This window comes from Rhinopithecus roxellana, chromosome 3 (genome assembly GCF_007565055.1).
Source record: "Rhinopithecus roxellana isolate Shanxi Qingling chromosome 3, ASM756505v1, whole genome shotgun sequence".
In the NCBI taxonomy this organism is placed as follows: Eukaryota; Metazoa; Chordata; class Mammalia; order Primates; family Cercopithecidae; genus Rhinopithecus; species Rhinopithecus roxellana.
Window position 1 is genome coordinate 169877339 of NC_044551.1, and position 23259 is coordinate 169900597.

The window sequence follows — 23259 nt, forward strand, 5'->3', positions numbered from 1 at the left end:
CCGGAAGGGAAGCCGCGGGAGCCTGCAGGACGAGGCCTGCGGCCGGTCCCGGAACCAGAGACGGGGCAGCGCTCGAGTTCCTGCGCGGCACTGCCAAGGCACGACCACGGGCCAGAAGGCTGCCAGGCTCAGTGGGCAAGCGAAGAAATCAACCACCGCTACAAGGGCGCTTGGGGGCGGGGCCCGAGTGCGAACCCGAGCCCCAAATCCCGACCCACGCAGGGGCGGGGCCCGGGGCGGGGCCTTGGAGGACCAGCCCGCGCGGCAACGTCTCCCCGCGGCCTCTTGACAACCACTAACAGCCACCCGCCATGGCCGCAGACCAGCGCTCGAAGGCCGACACCTTGGCCCTGAGGCAGCGGCTCATCAGGTACCCGGGCGTGCGGCTGGTGGCGCGGGGCTGCGCGGGGCTGCGCAGGGTGGCAGGCGCACGCACGCACGACGCACGCGCCTCCGACTAGGAGGCCGCTGCTCTCCAGCCCGTGCGACCCCGGACCCGGCAGCAGTGGAGTTTCGCAGGGCCGGGAAGGCGGCGGCACTGGGCCGTCCCGGTGGGTGGTCTCCGGAGGCTCCTCCCCGACAGCGCCGTCTCCAAGCCGCCCCGTTCAGGAGACAGCCCCGCCGTCACCGCTGTCCAGTCTGCTGCAGCCTCGCTTGGCAGCCTTTACCCCGGAAAAGACCTTCACCCTGGCGCCTGAGAGGACCTCAGCCAGGGTGGCCCGTCAGCCGCACGTGGGCCTGTCTCCAGAGTGACCAGGGAGGGAGCTGAAAGGGCAGACGAAGGGAGAGTCGGGGGAGTCGGTTCACAGGCAGCATACTTGACCTGTGAGGGGCCCTCGGTGGGAAGGTGGGTGAGGTAGCCTCCCACTGGAGCTTAGGGCTGGCACCCAGCGAGGGGCAGCAGGACCACGTGGCTGGCAAGGAGCGTTTAGGGCTGAGAGCCAGCCACCTAATGCTGGTGCCCTGCCCCATCCCATGGAGGACACGCAGCCTTATGGAGCCCCGTGGGCCGGGGCAGCCACCTTGTCTCAGGATCCAGGAGACTGACGTGACCACATGCAGAAATGAGCCAGGAGGCCACAGAGACTTAAAAAGCTTTAAGAAACAATTCTAAGTTTCCGCAACTTGTTTTTTTTTTTTTTTTTTTTTTTTTTTGAGAGGGAGTCTCGCTCTGTCACCCAGGCTGGAGTGCAGTGGCCGGATCTCAGCTCACTGCAAGCTCCGCCTCCCGGGTTCACGCCATTCTCCTGCCTCAGCCTCCCGGGTAGCTGGGACTACAGGCGCCCGCCACCTCGCCCGGCTAGTTTTTTGTATTTTTTTTTTAGTAGAGACGGGGTTTCACCATGTTAGCCAGGATGGTCTCGATCTCCTGACATCGTGATCCACCCGTCTCGGCCTCCCAAAGTGCTGGGATTATAGGCTTGAGCCACCGCGCCCGGACAAGTTTCCGCAACTTGTTACCCCATCTGCTTCCTCCTTTGCAACCACCTGTGGAGTGAGGAGACAAGGCAGGGAAGCAGCACCTTGCCCTTCAAGCTTTCGTTTTTTCCCCCAGAAACTGGGAAGGGGTGGGCGGGGGCCTGTGATGAGTGGACTTCACCCTTTCCGTCTTCAGACATGGCTGTCCACTCCTTGCCTGTCCCCACAGCTCTTCCTGCAGACTCTTTTTTCCCGAGGATCCTGTTAAGATTGTCCGTGCCCAAGGGCAGTACATGTACGATGAACAGGGGGCAGAATACATCGACTGCATCAACAATGTGGCTCACGGTCAGTATCGTACCTCAGGTTGGCAGGGCAGGAGAGGAGGCCAAGGCTGTGAGCCTGGTCCCAAGATGACCTGAGATTACTGAGAGGTGTGGAGAACCTGGGTTGAGTTGAGGCACTATCAATATGCAGAAGAGGCTCAGCCTTTGCAATATAGCTGTGGAATTCTGCAGTCTGGAGCTGTGCTAAACCAGGCAGGAGTCAGCAATCTAGGTCTGTGGGTCTAGTTCCACTTGGGACTGATGATGAACTCACAGAATGGCAGATGGCCCAGCTGTGACCAGCGGCGTAGCACAGTGCTGGCCAAGTGCTGGAGTCAAGGCAGCGCTTCAGCCCCACTGGCCATCTTAGGTGCTGGGCAAGGGAGCTGAAGCAGGAATTCAGTCATCCTGATGAGGCTGCCAGAGCTGACGGAAAGAAAGGGAATCTGAGACTCAGCAGGGACATGGAAGATTAATAAAGTCGAGATTTAAAAAAAAAAAAAGCAGAGACTCTAGTCTTAGACTGCTTGGGCTCAAATCCCCTACTTACTAACTTTGTGATCTCAGGCAAGTTACTTAATTCTCTGTGCCTCCGTTTGCTTACCTGCAAAAGACATAATGATACTAGGGACCCACTTGAAGGTATTAGGAGAATTCAATGTGTTAATTTATGTAGCTTGCTCTGAATGTGCCTGGCACATGGTGAGCTCTCAGTACATACTCACTGTTACTATCCTTGGCCTTTGGCAGTCAAGATTACCACCAGCCCCCTTGGCTGGTGAAGTGAAAAAGTTGACAGTCACCCCCACCCCACCTTTGTCATGCAAGCCTCAAAAGGCCTTACAGCCTGGGCAACATAATGAGACCTTGTGTCTACAAAAAAACTTAAAAATTAGCTAGGCATGGTGACTGGTGTCATAGTCCCACCTACTCAGGAGGTTGAGGTGGGAGGATCACTTGAACCCAGGAGTCTGAGGCTGCAGTGAATGCCATGATCACACCACTACACTCTAGCCTGAGCGACAGCGTAAGGCCCTATCTCCAAAAAAAAAAAAAAAAAAAAAAGTCCTCCTTAAAGACATGGGCTTCCTAGGCCAGGCGCAGTGGCTCACACCTGTAATCCCAGCACTTTAGGAAGCCAAGGCAGGCTTACTGACCTCGAGGTCAGGAGATGGAGACCATCCTGGCTAACACAGTGAAACCCCATCTCTACTAAAAATACAAAAACTTAGCTGGGCATGGTGGCACGTGCCTGTAGTCCCAGCTACTCGGGAGGCTGAGGCAGAAGAATGGCATGAACCCGGGAGGCGGAGCTTGCAGTGAGCCGAGATCACACCCTGCACTCCAGCCTGGGGGACAGAGTGAGACTCTCAAAAAAAAAAAAAAAAAAAAAGACATGGGCTTTCTAGACAGGGTTCTGCTGAAGAACATTTCCTTCTGCCAGAATCTCAGAAACTCCTGGATCTGCCTTTCTACAACTAGCTTCTCTCTCCCTCCTCTGCCTTCAGACTCCCCTCTTTCTACCTCTCTCTCTAGAACTGCGTCTCTTCTGGCTGGGTTTATAGCTTAGGGCTGGGGGAGGCCCAGTGGGACTGGCTGAGCGGAGCCAGCTGTGTGATGGAGGTGGCCTTCTTCCAGTCGGGCACTGCCACCCTCTCGTGGTCCGAGCAGCACATGAACAGAACCAGGTGCTCAACACCAACAGCCGGTACCTGCACGACAACATTGTGGACTATGCACAGAGGCTGTCGGAGACGCTGCCGGAGCCGCTCTGTGTGTTCTATTTCCTGAATTCTGGGTAAGTGACTGTGGCCAGCCCCCGGGAAGAGGGTGAGGTGATAACAGAGTCGCTCACATGGGCCCGGTGTAGTGTAGCCGACCGAGTGTGGACTCAGGGAGAGGCAGCCCCCATTGCACCAGGCTCCTGAGATTCCCGGCTCTAGGCCCTGATGCTTTTTCTGTTGGATCCAGTTTCCTTGTTTCTTACTGAAGGATGTTATTACTTCCTTTCTAGGATCATTGCTGGGGTTTAGTGAGGTAATACATTTCTTTATTTCTGCCTTATGGATACAGCCAAAATCCCTGCCTGTGGGTTGCTCAGTAAGGAACAAAAACATCAAGTGATTCTTCAAAGAAATACAGAATTCCAAGGAGGGCTCTGGAGGAAGTGTACAGGGTATCATGAGGCCTAGAAATAGTGAGGGGACCTGACCTATTCTGGGGGTACAGGGAAACCTTCCCTGAGGAAGGGATGTTAAGCTAAGAGCTGACTAGGAGATAACTAGAAGAGGAGGAAGGAAGGGTACTGCCACTGCATCAGAAGTCTCGTCAAGGCTGGGCGCGATGGCTCATGCCTGTAATCCCAGCACTTCGTGAGATCGAGGTGGGCAGACCACCTGAGGTCAGGAGTTTGAGATCAGCCTGGCCAATATGGCAAAACCCCATCTCTACTAAAAATACACAAAAATTAGCTGGGCGTGGTGGTGGGTGCCTGTAATCCCAGCTACTCAGGAGGCTAAGGCAGGAGAATCGCTTGAATCTGGGAGGCGGAGCTTGTAGTGAGCCAAAATTGTGCCACTGCACTCCAGCCTGGGAGACAGAGTGAGGCTCTATCTCAAAAAAAAAAAAAAAAAAAAATTAGTCTCGGCAAAACTCTTGTCAAAGTTGGTCACCACACACAACTGCCCATGCAAAGGCCCTGAAGCAGGAAAGGGTATGATACCCAGCACACTTGAGGAATCGAAAGAAGTCCACTAAGGGAAAGCAGAGGCTGTGAGCTGTTGGGAGGGAAGCAGGGCCCATCACCTAGGGCCTTCTCCGCCAAGTGACTGTCTTTATCCTAAGAGCATTGGGAAGCCATCAGAGGCTTTAATCAGGAAATGATGTCTTACAGGGAACGGAGCGCAAGAATGGACACTGTTAGGTGCCAGTTCAGTGGCCAGGTGAAAGGTTATGGTAGCTCACACTAGGATCGGCAGTGGAGACAAACAGGCAGGTGATTACAGTGTATCTGGGAGAGAACATTCCAACGAATCGTAGGTGGTGGCATTGAATTATAGTAATGATTATTGTTGCCATTCATATAGTACAGTCATCTCTGCCCCCCAGATAATTTCTAGGAAGTGGAATTCACCATCTTCATTTTGCAGATGGGGTAACAGCAATTCAAAGAAAGGAACTTGAGCCCAGACATTTCCCATGTCAAGAGCTGGAGCCTCTGGAAACAGCATGAAGCTGGTGCTTCCTCAGTGGTGGTGGAGGAGGGGCATTCTTATGCCACCAGCTTTATTCTGTGTGGATTCCAGTGACTTCTATGTTGCCAGATCCAAAGCAGTCTCTTTGCTGCCTTGTCTTACCCTGTCCCGGCAGTAATTGACAGTTACCACTCTCCAAAAGTGCTCTCTCCTCTTGCTTCCAGGGTGCTGTGCTCTCCTGTTTTCTGCCAGTTTCTCTAGCCACTCCTTCCCTGTCTTCTTTGCTGATTCCTCCTCTGTTCCTTGGGGCTGGTCTTGGGCCACTTTTCTCTGAGCCCTCTCCTCAGGTGCTACCTTCCATTCTCTTGGTATTAAATAGCATCCATGTGCTGGTGACTCGCAAATTTTTTTGAGCCCAGACATTTCGCATATGTTCCAACTTGAGGTTCTAACTGCGCCTGTGACATCTGACAAACATCTCCAGCTTCATGTGTCCACAAAGCAAGAAAGGGTTGATTGGACCGTGGTACTGTTCTCCCTAACCTGCCCAAGAAGACTGTCCCCACTCACCCCTGCTCATCTTGCCTTGTAAAGGGCATCACCACCTATATCTGCTCAAGGCAGAAACCACATGCTCCCCAGTCCTGCATCAATCCTGCCTCCTCCATCTCCATGATGCCTTTTAACTCCCTCCACCTCTCCATCTCCATGGCCACCACCTGCTCTCACCTGGCATCCTCCTCCTTGGTCTTCTCACTTCCACTTTTATTCTTGTCGACTCCATTAGACACAGCCAGAGGCCACCTCTTAAAATGGGAGCTGACTCATGTTCCTTTTCTCATTAAAACTCGTCAGTGGCTTCACATGGCACTGAGAAGAAAACTCAGGCTCCTTCCCAGCCCTGTGCACCTGGCCCCTGCATGTCTCCCCACTTCCTCTCCTACCCTGCCCTCCTTAGGCGCTGGCCTCCATCATCTTCTCCTGGTTCCCTGAGCACACTGAGCTCTTTTCCTTCACAAGGCCTTGGTGTGTGCTGCTCCATCTGCCTAGAAACTTCTCCCTCAGGACTCAGTACACGAGTTACCTCCCCAAAGACACTTCCACTGACCCTCTGTGTTGGTCTACTCTGGCTGCCGTAAGAAAATAACAGAGACTGAGTGGCTTAAACAAGAGACATTTATTTTCTCACAGTCCTGGAGGCTGGAAGTCTAAGATCAAGGTGTTGGCAGGGTTGGTTTCTTCTAAGGCCTCTCTCCTTGACTTGGAGATGGCCCTGGTTGGTCTTCTGTGTGTAAGTGTCCCTGATGTCTCTTTGTGTGTCCAGATTTCCTCTTATAAGGACACTGGTTAGATTGGATTAGGGGCCCCTTGACAGCCTCATTTTAACGTAATGACCTCTCTTATCTCCATATCCATTCACATACGGGCCATTCCGAGCTACTGGGGATTAGAGGTTCAACACACAAACTGGGGGTGGGGGGTGGCAGCTCAGCCCATAGACATGCTCCCTCTGGCTCTCTCCCAGAGCATCCATCATAGCACTTAGAAAAAGGATCACTTAGGCCGGGCGCGGTGGCTCAAGCCTGTAATCCCAGCACTTTGGGAGGCCGAGACGGGCGGATCACGAGGTCAGGAGATCGAGACCATCCTGGCTAACACGGTGAAACCCCGTCTCTACTAAAAATACAAAAAACTAGCCGGGCGAGGTGGCGGGCGCCTGTAGTCCCAGCTACTCGGGAGGCTGAGGCAGGAGAATGGCGTGAACCTGGGAGGCGGAGCTTGCAGTGAGCTGAGATCCGGCCACTGCAGTCCAGCCTGGGTGACAGAGCGAGACTCCGTCTCAAAAAAAAAAAAAAAAGAAAAAGGATCACTTTTTCTTTTTTGGCTTTTGTGGTGGTATATATATGTGTACACACACATATATATATAAATACACAGACACACATATCTATATACACATTCATTTTTATTCACAGTTCCTGGCTCGTAACTCCCACAGCCCTTGTTACACTCTTTTGTTACAACATTGGATGTCAGGCCTCAGGAGACAATCACTCTAACCTTCTCCTGCCTTCCTTTCACCTGCCGAAGGCAGGACTCTAATCTTCCCCACCTTTCTGATGGTGGGTCATAAAACTCTCATTCCAGAGAGGGTCCTACCCCATGTCCTGGTGGAAGGAATGCTGCTGTCATGAAGCTTCCATAAAAACTAAGGGGACTGGATTCAGAGAGCTTCCAGATAGCTGAACATACGCAGGTTCCTGAAGGGTGGTGTGCCCAGGGCGGGCACGGGAAGCTCCATGGCCTTCCTTCATCTCTCCCCCTATGCATCTCTTCATCTGTATCTTTTACAATATCCTTTATAACAAACCAGTAAATGTATTTCCCTTAGTTTTGTGAGTCAGTGCAGCAAATTAATTGAACCTACAGAGGGAATTGTGGGAACCTCAACTTGAAGCCAGTCGGTCAGAAGTTCCAAAGGGGGGCCGGGTGCGGTGGCTCCCGCCCGTAATCCCAGCACTTTGGGAAGCCGAGGCAGGAGAATCAGGAATGTGAGACCAGCCTAGCCAACATGGTGAAACCCCATCTCTACTAAAAATAGAAAAAATCAGCTGGGCGTAGTGGTGGGCGCTTGTGATCCCAGCTACTCAGGAGGCTGAGGCAGGAGAATCACATGAGCCTGGGAGGCAGAGGCTGCAGTGAGCCAAGATCACGCCGCTGCACTCTAGCCCGGGCAACAGAGTGAGACTCTGTCTCAAAAAAAAAAAAAAAAAAAAAAGTTCCAAAGGTGGCCAGCACAGTGGCTCATGCCTATAATTCCAGTACTTTGAGGTTGAGGTAGGAGGAATGCTTGAGCCCCCAGTCTGGGCAATATAGTGAGACCCCATCTCTACAAAAAAAGAAAAGAAGTTCCAGAGGCCGACTTGCTACTGGTGCTCAGGGGGCTGTGGGGCAGTCTTGGGCACTGAGCCCTCATGCTATGGGATCTGATGCTGTCTCCACGTAGATAGTGTTGGAATTGAATTGGAGGATATCCAGCTGGTGTTGCTGCAAACTGATTGCTTGCCTGCTGGCAGGGAGAAATCCTTACATATTTTTTGGAGTCACAGAAGTCTTCTGTGTTGATTGTTGTAGTGTGAAAGCAGAGGAAAAACAATGGTTTGAGTTTTTTCCAAACAAGTTTCATGACACATACGAGAATGTAAATTCCAGGAGAGCCAAGGCTGTGTCTGTTTTACCAATTTTTTTTTTTTTTTTTTTTTTTTTTGAGACAGAGTCTCACTGTCTCCCAGGCTGGAGTGCAGTGGCGCGATCTTGGCTCACTGCAAGCTCCGCCTCCCAGGTTCATCCCATTCTCCTGCCTCAGCCTCCCGAGTAACTGGGACTACAGGCGCCCGCCACCATGCCCCACTAGTTTTTTGTATTTTTAGTAGAGACAGGGTTTCACCGTGTTAGCCAGGATGGTCTCGATCTCCTGACCTCGTGATCTGCCTGCCTCGGCCTCCCAAAGTGCTGGGATTATAGGCATGAGCCACCGCCCCTGGCCTGTTTTACCTACTCTTTTTGCCCCCAGCTTCTAGTACATACGAGGCATTTGATGTATACCAAACAAATAAGTAAGTGACTGACTAATTGATGTCCTGAGAATATTCTTGCTGCTGGAAGGGTCCTTCTGCCCTCAGCATTTCTCTCTGGGAAGCTCTTGGACCACTGTCTCAGTCATGCTCACCTTTTCGGTCATAGGTCAGAAGCCAATGACCTGGCCCTGAGGCTGGCTCGCCACTACACAGGACACCAGGACGTGGTGGTATTAGACCAGTAAGTGCAACTCACAGCCCTACCGTGTCCAGAAGCCTGGCCCACAGGCTGCTTGGGGATCTGTGCGACTCACTCCGGATGCCTTAGGCAGGGAGGATAAGGGGCCTGGGCTACTGAAGACAAGCGTGGCAGGCAGAGGACCAGGCCTGAGACTTCCCGGAGGCTCTGTCACCCTGGGCCACCATTCTGGGAAGGCAGCTCTGGGTAGTAGAGTGCATTTTGTAAGGGAGTCAAAGGTGATCCCACAACATTTTGCATGTTCAAACTTCCACAGCAGTAGCTCCCATGAATTGAGTGTGTGATGTGCACAAAGCTGAGGCTGACAGTATCAACACATTTAAGATTCATTATAAACCAGAAAGAGGAACTCCCACCCCATTTCACAGCAGAGAAAACAACCCCGAGAGGTTAAATGATGAGGTGCTGTCACATAGCCAGTCAGCAGTCTTGCAAGAAGTGTTGCTGACTCCAAAGCCTGTGCTCTTTCCCAAGTTCCCAAGAACCTGGGGGCTCTGTCAGGAAAGTTGGCCTCCCCTGTGTGTCTTCAAGGGTGGGGAGACCATGGTCAGACTGGGCCAGGGAGTAGGAGCTGCCCAGACCCGAGCCTACCCTCCCTTCTCCTCCCCAGTGCGTATCACGGCCACCTGAGCTCCCTGATTGACATCAGTCCCTACAAGTTCCGCAGCCTGGATGGCCAGAAGGAGTGGGTCCACGTGGTATGCACTGCCCAACTCAACAACAGGTCGGTGCCTGTCCCCAAGCCCGGATAACGTGGTGCTGTCACTCCCCACAGGCACCTCTCCCAGACACCTACCGGGGTCCCTACCGGGAGGACCACCCCAACCCAGCTGTGGCCTATGCCAACGAGGTGAAACATGTGGTCAGCAGTGCACAGGAGAAGGGCAGGAAGGTAACCATGTCCGCGCCTGTCCAATCCAGCAAACAGTTAATGTCACCTCCATTGTTGTCACCACCACTGTGCTAGATGCTGGGAACCCAGAGAGAAAACCAAACGAGGCCCTGCCCTCCAGGAATCTGGGGTAGGGGCAGTTCGGGCTCAGCAGAGAGTCTGAGTGCACCAGCATGGGCATGATAGGCAACCAGAGCCTGAGCAGGCCTTGGGGGATGTCAAGGGGGGTCCTTGGAGGAGGTGCTCCCTGACACAGTAGGGGTCAGCCACTCCAGGTGGGGTGGGGAGTAGCAGAGGAAGGGCATCCCGACGGGTGGCTGAGGAACCGTGTGAATGTGTGGCCAGGAGCTGAGCCTGGAGAGGCAGGCAGGGTCCACATGCCAGAGGGCACCAGAACTAGGCTGAGCAGCTGCAGTTCTGCCGTGGAGGCCCCCGGGAACCACCAGAGTCTTAAGCGGGAAAGCGCTAAGCTCGGGCTGGCGCTGCTCTCCAACTCCAGGGCTATGTAGGGGATAGATCTGAATGGGGCAGCTTGAGGTCAGGTGACCACGAAGTGGACAGTAGACCCCAAGTGAGCTGTGGGGAGGCCTGAAAGGGGCAGTAGAGTGGAGATGGAGTGGAGGCACAGACATCGGGGAGAGAGGTGTGTTACCCACAGTGATAACAGAGAGAAGACTGTTGGCAACAGGTGAGGGCTCTCTGAAGGCTTCACTGAAGGAGCGACAGAGCCAGACACAGGAGGTACGACAAAGAAAGCAGCCTGTGGGGCCGGAAAGGTTAGCAGAACCCGACCAGGGAAGCCTTGCCTATGCGTTTCAGGTGCTCCGCGACTACTTCCATAAAACCTAAAAAAGGAGATTGCTCTGATTCCAACAGGTGAGGGGGACCAGTATCCCATCCGAGTGGCCCTGCCCTCCCACCTGGAAGGCAGAATACAGTTGGGAAATCATTGCCGTATGCAGAAGGAGTCACTGAGGGGTTTCAAACAACAGTGACATGCTCAGCTCTCTGGGTTGAGGCATCGTCACCCTGGTGGCCATGTGGAGGATGGACTGGAAGAGTCATTCAGTTAGAAGGCCTCTGCAGGAGTCCAAGGAAGAAACGGGCAGATCTGCAGGAGGCAGGCATGTCCAGGCAGAGAGCAAGGAGTAGGTTTAGCGAGCGGGCTGAGGTAGACTCCTTGGGCGTGCTGACTGATGGGTTGAGGGAGGGGGCATGGATCAAGAATGGGGGACAGGGAAGGAACAGGCTTACGGGGGAAAAATCAGTGCATTTAGTTTGGAGCATGCCAAGTACTAGGGGCCTGGAGGCATGCAGGTGTTAAGAGTTGCCTGGAGGCCTGAGAAAAAACTGAGTCACAAACCTTCAGATGTAACGTGGAGCCCAAAGTAGGGGTGCAGCAATGATGATGATTTGTCTTGCTTGGACTAAGCCAGCACTAGCAGGGCAGGCTAAGCCGGTCATTGCACACCTCCATGGTCGTGTTCCCAATGTCCATCTCTTCACAGATTGCAGCCTTCTTCGCTGAGTCTCTGCCCAGTGTGGGAGGGCAGATCATTCCCCCTGCTGGCTACTTCTCCCAAGTGGCAGAGTGAGTAGGTGGGGAGGGTCTGCCCTAGGGAGGGCAGGGCTCTAATGGGGTTTTCCAACCTCCGGTCCAAATCCCAACCTCAGCCTGCCCTGACTGCCAGAATTTTGAGACAAAGCCCTTAAAGAAATAATGGCCCAAAGAAGGCCAGCCATTGCCCAAGGCCCCCACCTTACTGCTGGCAGAGCCAGGATGCAAAGCCCCGAGACCTCCTGACTCCTGATCTTATCCCTCCCAACCACAGCCCCCATGTCAATCATCTGTCCTCTGCCACAGGCACATCCACAAGGCCGGAGGGGTCTTTGTTGCAGATGAGATCCAGGTTGGCTTTGGCCGAGTAGGCAAGCACTTCTGGGCCTTCCAGCTCCAGGGAAAAGACTTTGTTCCTGACATCGTCACCATGGGCAAGTCCATTGGCAATGGCCACCCTGTTGCCTGTGTGGCCACAACCCAGCCTGTGGCGAGGGCATTTGAAGCCACCGGCGTTGAGTACTTCAACACGGTGAGTGACAGCTCTAAGTCAAGGGAGCAACATGGGTTCTGATAGGCCCCCAATGATCAGCCTGTCCTTAGTCAGCAAAGGCTGCAGGGCTAGCACTGTGCCCAGCACACACTTCCAAGACGCTGTCCTTAAGGAGATTATAGCCAGGTCAGGTAAGAAAACATAAAACATGTCTTTTTTTTTTTTTTTTTTTTTTTTTTTGAGACGGAGTCTCGCTCTATCGCCCAGGCTGGAGTGCAGTGGCCGGATCTCAGCTCACTGCAAGCTCCGCCTCCGGGGTTTACGCCATTCTCCTGCCTCAGCCTCCCGAGTAGCTGGGACTACAGGCGCCCGCCACCTCGCCCGGCTAGTTTTTTGTATTTTTTAGTAGAGACAGGGTTTCACGGTGTTAGCCAGGATGGTCTCGATCTCCTGACCTCATGATCCGCCCATCTCGGCCTCCCAAAGTGCTGGGATTACAGGCTTGAACCACCGCGTCCGGCCCATAAAACATCTTTTAAAATTAGTGTCAATCCAAAAGCTGTCACAAGGGACCTTGTCTTATAAAATATATATAAAACTACGAGTCCTGGCCGGGCGCGGTGGCTCAAGCCTGTAATCCCAGCACTTTGGGAGGCCGAGACGGGCGGATCACGAGGTCAGGAGATCGAGACCATCCTGGCTAACACAGTGAAACCCCGTCTCTACTAAAAAATGCAAAACACTAGCTGGGTGAGGTGGCGGGCGCCTGTAGTCCCAGCTACTGGGGAGCCTGAGGCAGGAGAATGGTGTGAACCCGGGAGATGGAGCTTGCAGTGAGCTGAGATCCGGCCACTGCACTCCAGCCTGGGTGACACAGCAAGACTCCGTCTCAAAAAAAAAAAAAAAAAAAAAAAAAAACTACGAGTCCCTGTCTTCCTTCCAACAGATGCCACCCATTCTGTGCCAGGCCCTGTGTCAGGTGCTGGAACTTGAGCTGGTTAAGAGGCGTGAGGAGTGTGGTCTACTTGGGTAACACATGATCTAGGAGCAGAGTTCACATTGCAGTGGCTCCCTGTCTTTGAGGTACAGAGTCAAGAGCTTTCCCTGAGTGAAGCTGACAGACAGCATATTCGGTGGCCCTGAGGCAGCAGTTACAGAGTAGGTGAGAGGACCATGGCAGGAAGCAGCAGACCCACAGGAAAGAGCCAAGGAGTCTGCACTGATCTTGAAGACTGAGGACAACAGGAGGGTTTTAATCCTGGAGAGAGTACCCTTTGGAAAGATCTCTGGTGCTCAGGTGGAGAAAGAACTGGAGGAAGGGAGACTGGTCCAGGGAGGAGACGAGGAGGCCCAGAGGAGGAAGGGCAGGGACAGAGGGTTGAGAATTCACTAAGTTCCTCAAAAAGAGCCAGTTTTAATTGGGGACTGAAACATGTCAGGATTTGGCAAGATAGATAAGGCAGGATAAGGTCCTTAGGGGTGAGGGAAGTGACACTTTGGTGCATTCAGCCAAAAACCATCACTCTGTGTCCACGTGACACAGAGCCTCAGACAAGCTCAGTCGGGGAAAGACAGGCTCACAGACAAATGGTCATGACAGTGTGGAGGATGACAGTGGAAGTAGTGTGTTCACGGTGCTGTGATAGCACAAAGGACATCCCAGGCAAGAGGTGGGTGAAGAGCTGTGGGACAAGCAGTGGAGGCTTCATACAGAAGGCAAGACCAGATCTGAGTCTGGAAGGCTGAGCAGGAAATCAAGTGGATTGTGTAAGGGGAACAACAAAGGCCCAGTGGAGCAGCATCCCGACTTTTGTTTATTTCTTTGTTTTACTTGACCCTCAAGTGTACATAATTAGATAGAATCTTTGGTTCATGGAAGACTCTCAACATCTGTCTGTGCATAGCCCTTTTTTAGTTATTCAGTTAACCTTTATTAATGTTCTAAGCACCTGGGAAGCCAGCATCCCTAATAAAAGCTAGGACCTTGATAATATCCTGCATCTCTCCAGATGTTTCCCCCAATTCCCTCTTACTGCCTCCTCCACCCATCACTCCGAATAACCATGGTAACCATCACTCTCAATCCCATATTATTTAGTTGTTTTTTGACTTTATATGAAGTCTATCATGCTGTATATACTCTTTGGGGATTTTTTTTTCTACTAACATCAGTAAGAATCCTTCCTATTGCCTGTCACTGAAGTTCCTTTGCTTTGACTGCTTTATAATCTTTGTATAAACGTACCACAGTTCAGTCATCCATTACTATTGATGTGCTTTGAGCTTGTTCCATTTTTTTTTTTTTTGCAATTATGAACAATGCTGCTTTGAACAATTTTCATAAGTCTCTGTTGTACATGTGGCAAGAGTTTTTCTTAGGACTGTACCTGAGGGTGGAATTGCTGGCTCATATGGTATGTGTTCACCCTTAATTTTAAAAGATAATGACATTTGTTTCTAAAGTAGTTCACAAGTTAACACCCCACCAGTAGTGTATATAGTGTATATCCTTTTTTTTTTTTTTTTTTTTTTTTTTTTTTTTGAGACGGAGTTTTGCTCTTGTTGCCCAGGCTGGAGTGCTATGGCATGATCTTGGCTTACCACAGCCTCTGCCTTCCGGGTTCAAGCAACTCTTCTGCCTCAGCCTCCCTAGTAGCTAGGATTACAGGCATGTACCACCACACCTGGCTAATTTTGTATTTTTGGTAGAGATGGGGTTTTTCCATGTTGGTCAGGCTGGTCTTGAGCTCCTGACCTCAGGTGATCTGCCCACCTCAGCCTCCCAAAGTGCTGGGATTACAGGCGTGAGTCACTGTGCCCAGCATCTTTTTTTTTTTTTTTTTTGAGACAGAGTCTCACTCTGTCACCCAGGCTGGAGTGCAGTGGTGGAATCTCAGCTCACTGCAGCCTTTACTTCCGGAGCTCAAGTGATCCTCCCACTTCAGCCTCCCCAGTAACTGGGACCACTGGTGTACGCCACCATGCCCAGCTAATTTTTTGTATTTTTGGTACAGGTGGGGTTTCACCATGTTGCCCAGGCTGGTCTCAAACTCCTGAGCTCAAGCGATCGGCCCACATCGGCCTCCCAAAATGCTGGGATTCCAGGCATGAGCCACCGCACCCGGACTGTATCTACTTTAGTGCCTTTTAATTTCTGCCAGTCAAGTGGAGCGTAAAACAGTAGCTTGTGTGGTCTTGATATGCCATTCCTTGATTTCAGATTACATGAAGTATCTCTTCATATGTTTATTGACCATTTGTTTCCTCTTCACTGAAATGCCTGTTTGTGTCTTTTGCCCATTTTTTGATTTGACTTACTAGTGGTTAATTTGTGCGAGTTTTGTGTCTGTTTGTATGTGTGTGTATCTGTGTGTGTATACCAACACATACACATCTATATATTTTTGATGCTAATCACTTGTCAGTTGTGTATTTGTGAATATATTCATCCAGTTTATAACCTATCTTCACTCCCTTTACATATTTATGATAAAGTTTTAAATTTTAACATTGTCAACTCTATCATTTTGTTTTATTTTATAGACAGTGTTTTTCATATATTGTTTAAGATATCTCTCCCTACTCCAAGTTACAAAATATATTCATTTATGTTTCCTCTTAAGTCTTTTAACATTTTGTTTTGACATATAGGTCCTTAATCCATCTGCAGTTGATTTTTGTACACGATGTTAATCAGGAATCCAATTACATCCTTTGTGCATGTGATACCACAGTGTTTTCCTTTTTTCAAAAATCTTTTTCTGCTCCCTTTGTTCTCCATTCATCTTACATTCCTCCTCTGTTATGTAACCAAAGTTCACACATGAGGAAGATCTGTTTCAGAGCTTTTATACTTTTTTGGTCAGTTTTGGTCAGATTACTGTTCATGTACCACATTATTACTAGAGCTTCATAATAGGTTTTACATTCATAATAGCTTCTGGTATCTTGTAGAAAAAGTCCCCTTTCACCTGTGACTATTCCTGTTTCTTTTCTCTTTCATTTAAATTTTAAGAGTTACCTTTAAACATTTTATGAAAAACTCTGCTGGGATTCTGATAGGGGAATTGCTTGATCTTTAGATCAGTTTGAGATTTTTTTTTTTTTTGAGACGGAGTCTCGCTCTGTGGCCCAGGCTGGAGTGCAGTGGCAGGATCTCGGCTCACTGCAAGCTCCGCCTCCCGGGTTCACGCCATTCTCCTGCCTCAGCCTCCCGGGTAGCTGGGACTACAGGCGCCCGCCACCTCGCCTGGCTAGTTTTTTGTATTTTTTAGTAGAGACGGGGTTTCACCGTGTTAGCCAGGATGGTCTGGATCTCCTGACCTCGTGATCCACCCGTCTCGGCCTCCCAAAGTGCTGGGATTACAGGCTTGAGCCACCGCGCCCGGCCAAATTTTTTTCTTATACCTTGGATTTTGGTAACTGGGTCCTACTAACCTTGTAGAATGAATTGGGAAATATTTCTTCTTTTTCTTTTACATAAAATTGGGATGATCTGTCCTTTGAAGGTAAAAACTCACCTATAAAGCCATCATCTGGGCCTTGTGTTTTGTGGGAAGATATTTAACTGCTGCTTTAATTTCTTTAAAAGTTATGTTTTAGTGAGTTCAGGATGCTTATAACAAAATATCATAGACTGGGTGGTTTATAAACAGATTTATTTCTCACTGTTCTGAAGGCTGCAAATCTAAGATCAGGGTGCCAGCATGGTTGGGTTCTGGTGAGAGTCCTCTTCCAGGTTGCAAACAGCCAACTTCTCGCTGTACCCTCATATCGTCAAAAGGGTGAGAGCTCTCTGGGATCCCTTTTATAAAACCATAATCCCATTCATGAAGGCTCTATTCTTGTGACCTAATAACCTGAAGGCCCCACCTCTTTTTTTTTTTTTTTTTTTTTTTTTTTTGAGACGGAGTCTCGCTCTGTCGCCCAGGCTGGAGTGCAGTGGCCGGATCTCAGCTCACTGCAAGCTCCGCCTCCCAGGTTTATGCCATTCTCCTGCCTCAGCCTCCCGAGTAGCTGGGACTACAGGCGCCCGCCACCTCGCCCGGCTAGTTTGTTGTATTTTTTAGTAGAGACGGGGTTTCACCGGGTTAGCCAGGATGGTCTCGATCTCCTGACCTCGTGATCCGCCCGTCTCGGCCTCCCAAAGTGCTGGGATTACAGGCTTGAGCCACCGCGCCCGGCCAAGGCCCCACCTCTTAATACCATCACATTGGAGGTTAGGATTTCAACATATGAATTGGGGGAGACACATTCAATTCATTGCAAGTTATATAGGGTTTTTAAAGTTTTCGTATTTGTTCTGCCCCTTTCCTGTCTTTCTGGGACACTCAATATGTTGGCGTGCTTGTGTCCTCGGGTCTATATGACTGTTTTTATTCCTCTTCCGTTCTGGTCTTCAGACTGTACAATCTCAATTGACATATTTTTTTTCACTGATCCTTTCATCTGCCAGCTTAAATCTGCTGTTACCAGGCACAGTGGGTCACGCCTATAATTTCCTAGCACTTTGGGAGGCTAAGGTGGGTGGATCACTTGAGGTCAGGGGTTTAAGACCAGCCTGGCCAACATGGTGAAACTCCGTCTCTACTAAAAATACAAAAATTAGCCAGATGTAGTGGCGCGCACCTATAGTCCCAGCTACTTGGGAGGCTGAAGCACAAGAATCGCCTGAACCTGGGAGGCAGCAGTTGCAGTGAGCCGAGATCACACCACTGCTCTCCATCCTGGGTGACAGCTAAACTCTCAAAAAGAAAAAAAAAAAAAAAAAAATCTGTTGAGCCTCTCTAGAAAATGCTTCATTTCATTTATTGTGCTTATCAACTTCAGATTTTGTTTGATTTTTAATAATTTATCTCTTTATCATTAGACTCTGGTAAGACATCATTTTCATGCTTTGCTTTCAATCTTTTAGGTATAGTTTCCTTTAGTTCTCTTAACATACTTGGTTTTGGGGTTGTTTCTGTTTGCTCGTTTGGAGACAAGGGCTCGCTCTGTCGCCCAGGCTGGAGTCTTGGCTCACTGCAGCTTCAGCCTCTCGAGCCCAAGCGATCCTCCTGCCTCACCCCCCAAGCAGCTGGGAGTACACGCATGTGCCACCATGCCTGGCTATTTTTATTTTTTGTAGAGATGGAGTTTCACTGTGCTGCCCAGGCCAGGCTGGTCTCGAACTCCTCAGCTTAGGCAACCCACCCACCTTGGCCTCCCAGAGTGCTGGGATTACAGGCATGAGCCACTGCACCCAGCTAACATATTTGTAACATCTGATTAAAGTCTTTGTCCAATAAGGTTAGTGTCAGCTTCCTCAGGGACAGTTTGCATTGATTGCTTTTTTTCTCCCATGTCTGGGCCATGCTTCTTTGCATGTTTCAGAATTGTGTTAAAAGCTCGACATTTTAAGTAATATGGCAACTGTGGAGATCATATTCTCTTCCCTCCCCATGGTGGTTTTTTCTGGTAGTATAGTGCCTTTTCTGAACCAATTCTGTAAAGTGTGTTCTCTGTCATGTGTGGCCACTGTAGTCTCTGCTTGATTAGCTCAGTGGTCCTCTAACCATGAGATTGCCTTAATGACCTGGAACTCAGCCAAGAGCTTATAACTGCCTTAGACTTTACTTCCTCATTCTGCAGAGCCTCAAGGTAGCCAGTGGTGAGAGCTTAGGGCTTTCTAGATCTTTCCTGAGCATGCACACAGCACTCAGCATGAGCACATCCCTGTGTATATGAATGGCCTTCTAGATTCCCAGGAATATGTCACAGCCTTTCAAAGCCCCCTGTAGCCGTCTCATAGTGACAGAAAGCAGATCAGTGGTTGCCTGGGGCCAGCAGTAGTGGGATGGGTGCACAAGGAAGTGATGAAAATGTTCTGTGACTTCACTGCGAGGGAGGTTACACAGGTACATACATTTGTCACCTCACATTGAACTTTATACTTTAAACACAGTTTATATGGAAATTACAGCTCAACAAAGCTGATGTTTTTAAAGACGTAGTTTAAAAACAAAACAAAAAACATGGTCTGCAGGAGACACCTTGCTCGTGATCCTCTAAAAAACAGGTCTCCACTCAGATACCTACAGGATAAGGACAGGGTGGGCAAGGAAAAGGAGCCAAAGACCTCCAGGTGTGTGTTAAGTGGCTTTTCCTGGGTGGGCCTTGGCGTGCTGCGCTGACCCTCCTTGAAGGAGGAAATGCCTAGTCCAGTGCTGTGGGTCTGGGCCCAGGAGATGAGGCCTTAAAGCCTCTCTTGGTAAAGACTAGCTCTATGGGAAAAAATAGGACATCCTCTCTTCTGATTCTGTATCTTCTAGGGGCTACTACTGTACTTCAGGGGTACCTGACCTGGGTTGCAGTCACATTAGCTCCTGGAAAGCCAGGACAGCCCATGGGGGCCCCCGTTGAACCCCATTTACTACTGCTGAGGACTGTGCACCCTAAGGGGTTTGGGGCCTGTGCTCTTGCCACTGGCCTTGGAACGTGTGGCAGTTCTGCCTCACCCTCACTCTGGGGCATGGCATGGCCCACTCTGCTGGGGCATCTGACATGTTCTTTGTCCCTGGCTCAGTTTGGGGGCAGCCCAGTGTCCTGCGCTGTGGGGCTGGCCGTCCTGAATGTCTTGGAGAAGGAGCAGCTCCAGGCTCATGCCACCAGTGTGGGCAGCTTCCTGATGGAGCTCCTCAGGCAGCAAAAAATCAAACATCCCATCGTCGGGGATGTCAGGTGAGGCTCTGGGGGCAGCAGTCACCACCGACCTGCCAGGGCCCAGTGTGGTACCATTTTCTTCACCTCCTAACAACCTGGGATGGTGGGGTTATGTCTGCTCTCAAGAGGAACTGACACTGAGAGGTGCTATTGCCCAAAACGGCACTCCCGGGGAGGAGAAAGCCAGGATATGACCTGACCCCTAGCTATCCCCAAGCCTCTCTCCTCTGTCCACACCAAAGATCCCTCCCAGCCCAGTTATTCCCTGAAACTATTCTCACCACCTTCTGAAGGTGCCTCCTGCAATCAGCCTCCCCAGGAGGCACAGGTAGGAGCCCAGACGGGGTGAGGCGAGCACCCTGGCCCCTCAGGCATGGCCTCCTGCGATGTCATCACCTTCCCCTGCAGGGGTGTTGGGCTCTTCATTGGTGTGGATCTGATCAAAGATGAGGCCACAAGGACACCAGCAACCGAAGAGGCTGCCTACTTGGTATCAAGGTATTTTCTTCTTGAAACAAGTTGCTTCCTGGAGTAGAAGACACCACAGGTGCCTCTTTGCAGGGCCAGAGGCCCTTAGTGGAAAGGAGGCTCATCTGTACCCCCAGCACTCTGGGCCACAGACTTGACTGAAAGAGGGCGGGGGGGGGGGGGTGGGGGTGGGCGAGGGGACAGCTGATGCTATCCGCTGAGGACAGAGGTAAGTGGTTAGCAGTTCTGTACCCGGTGCCTGACTGCGAAGGCTGCAGATGAGACACAGGCTGTTCCCGCCAGAGCAGCACCTCTGCCTAGAATGCCCAAGCTAGCAGGGCACTCAGACCCAGGAACCCCTAATGCCACCTTGGCCTGGAGAAGGGAAGCACCTTCATTCACACCAGGGAGCTGTGGCAGCAGCAGACTCAGGGTTGCCATGCCGCATGACGGGTGGTTGGGATGGACAGGACTGCTGCTCCTCAGCTGGGCTGGGGGCGTCTCAGACTCAGACTCCACCAGTCCCACTGCCCTGGCTTGCTTGTCCTTTCACTGGGACCCTGAGGCCTCAGGACTTCTCCTTCTAGTTTAATGATTATTCCCTTTTATCTCCATTCCCCAGGCCTCCCCCTTCCCCCACTGCCACCACGGAAAGCTCTTCTGGTATTTGATGTGTCCTTATTCAAAGTGTGAGACATGCATGGTATTGATGTAAATCTCTCTGTGCTGTGTTTGAACTTGGCCTTTCCTAGTCCCTGCCTTCTCTCTGCTGTCAGTCACATCCCCAGCTTACCCCCACCCCGCTCCCAGGAGTCTTCAGGGTTTCAGAATGGTCGGGTGGCATGGAAGGAAACCGATCCCAAGTTCAGCCTACTCTTTTATCACTGAACTGGGGTGCTTTTCCAGTTCAGTGAGGAAATGGGTAAGTCACCTGCAGTCACCCTGCTAGGTGGCAAGAGCTGAATCTGGCCGCAGGGCCGTCTAACTCCAAAGTCCAAGCCCTGTCCTTTCTGGCATGGCCATGGTCAGTGCCAGAAAGACTGGGATAGGAAAATGAAACCAGAAGGTAGACTCCCAACCCCCAAGAAATAAAAATAACAAGGTTTACAAAAGAATGGGAACAAGGATCAAAGAATATAAGCACAACCATGCAGACCCCTCATCTCAGAGATGAAGTTAGACTGTGGACTAAAAGTGATTATTAGCTACAAACGATGCTAAGATAAAGCCATCTTCCTAAGAGGTGGAAATTTTCAACTGGAATTTTAAGATAACCCAGAGGACAGGCCAGGGAGATTCCTGAAGCTCGTGAGGGACACGTGGGGCCCATTACACCAACTGCAATGTTGGACATTCTGTATATAAGAAAACAATATACATCATGTCAACCACACAGAAAACCAGAGAATGCAGGGACTCTTGCTGCAGTCTGCTGTTTCCCTGTGGCCATTCATTCTTGGCTTGGACTGTGGCTCCAGGGGTTAGGTGAGGCAAGGCGCCTGTTCTGGGGGGCAGCAGGCTCAGGACCAGGTGCAGTGCACCCCAAGCAGGGGCTGCTGTGGGCCAGATGCACAGGACTTTGGTAGGGGTGACCAGTAGTGTCCTGGCAGGAACTGGCCCATGGAAGGCTCTGAAGGCAGTATGGCTGGAGCACTGGACGTGAGGCCAAAGCCAGGCTGAGGAAGGCCTTGAAGGCCACATGAAGGGGTGTCCTGTCCTCACAGGCTGAAGGAGAACTATGTTTTGCTGAGCACTGATGGCCCTGGGAGGAACATCCTGAAGTTTAAACCCCCAATGTGCTTCAGCCTGGACAATGCACGGCAAGTGGTGGCAAAGCTGGATGCCATTCTGACTGGTAAGCTTGAAGCCTGAGCTTGGCCATGTCTCTAGAACCCAGCCTGAAGCCAGCAACTAGAGCCTCCTAGCAGGGAACGGGGGGGGGACAAGAGTCCAAGAGCAGAGGCACGTGTCCTCTGGACAGTGCAGGGAGCAACAGAGAGGGTCTTTCATGCCCAGTATGCTCCTATTCCTGCTTGTGCCTAAGAGAGCTTCCTGGGCTGTCAGCAGGTTGGAGCTGAGCCACCACCCAGCCTGCCTCGGCAGGCATCGGATGTACGCAGGACAAATCGGTGGGCCTGAGAAACAGGCCCTAAGAACTACAGTGGGAGTTGAGACCCCATTACCGCCAGCCTAGAATGTAGAGATGGCAGTCATTTCATTCTGTACGAGGCAGGTCACATGAGGCTGCTGGGTGGCTGAAAGATTTGTACCAGAGACTGGATGCAAAATGAAATTCTACCCCACATTCCCCATCACCTAGGATGGTCGTGGTCAACCCAGGGTCCCCCCTAAATCCACTTACAAGGAAATCTCATGGCTGTGTTGCCATTTATAGCTCAGTGAGACCCCACATAGGCAAAGCTGCATCTCACAGTAGAGATCAGAGCTGTCAGCCAAGCAACCTGTGCCCTCCTACCTCTGGGTGATCACTGCTACCCACAGGCATGACTAATCCCGGGGCTCTGGAGCTGGGGGTGGAGGTCCATCCCTGCTGGACACAAATTGGAAGCGGTAGGGATCTGATGAAAAGGAGTGTTTGTGGGGAGCAAAGGCTGGCCACAGAACAGGCTTAGGGATCCTGGACAGAGACTAGAAATCTCAGAGGAACTGAGGGCTGGCTTTGTGCTTTTCAGCAAACTGCTGCCACGCCTTTGGAGAATGGGACATGGGTGTGGATAGCCAGAGGGCCCAATCTCTAAACTGTCCTCCAGTTTGGACACTGAAGTCACAGGGCATCTTCAGCAGAGAAAGGTGACTGAGTCGGCGTGGCTTTGTGGTCTTTTTCAGACATGGAAGAGAAGGTGCGAAGTTGCGAGACGCTGAGGCTCCAGCTCTTAAGCTAGTCCTGCTCTGCCTAAGTGTACTCCAGGTGAGTGGGCCTTGCTTCTTGCTCTTGGGAGACGCAAAGCAGGTTCCTTACCATCAGCAGCAAGCAGCCTCGGAAAACTGAGCCTTTTTTTTTTTCTTAAGACATTTTTTGTTCTGGTTAATGCTCCTTCCCCCAAAGGTTAGTTTCTTCAACACTGGAAAATCTCCAATGCTTAGCTTGCACTTGAGGGCAGAACAGCTATGTCCCCCCTTGAAACCTATGAGGCTGTATCCATGTGGAACCCCAACCCACCCTTGCCTCTTGTAACCACCTAGTCGTATGCCCCAAATGCCAGACCTGGAGTTGGGCTCCAATCCAGTCAGTAAACATCCCCTGCCAGAGCAGGCTTTTCTTAACCAGCCAGGAGGGGCACTATTGTGCCCCAATTCAGCTGGCCCTGGCACTGCCCTAGTGGGTAAAGAATCGATTTTCATTCATCAAT

General features: G+C 51.1%; 1 protein-coding gene across 1 annotated transcript in view; it reads left to right on the plus strand.

Moving 5' to 3' along the window:
• The window catches only part of PHYKPL (5-phosphohydroxy-L-lysine phospho-lyase), a 26198-nt gene continuing 2939 nt past the window's right edge, over positions 1-23259 (plus strand). Inside the window, exons 1-12 of the mRNA XM_010361872.2 lie at positions 1-370; positions 1649-1767; positions 3384-3543; positions 8684-8758; positions 9387-9474; positions 9552-9668; positions 11177-11259; positions 11533-11758; positions 19284-19438; positions 19829-19918; positions 21613-21743; positions 22736-22817. Of these exons, the coding sequence (XP_010360174.2) occupies positions 312-370; positions 1649-1767; positions 3384-3543; positions 8684-8758; positions 9387-9474; positions 9552-9668; positions 11177-11259; positions 11533-11758; positions 19284-19438; positions 19829-19918; positions 21613-21743; positions 22736-22791 (1359 nt within the window). The 5' untranslated portion in view covers positions 1-311 and the 3' untranslated portion in view covers positions 22792-22817. The remainder of the gene's footprint in view (positions 371-1648; positions 1768-3383; positions 3544-8683; positions 8759-9386; positions 9475-9551; positions 9669-11176; positions 11260-11532; positions 11759-19283; positions 19439-19828; positions 19919-21612; positions 21744-22735; positions 22818-23259) is intronic.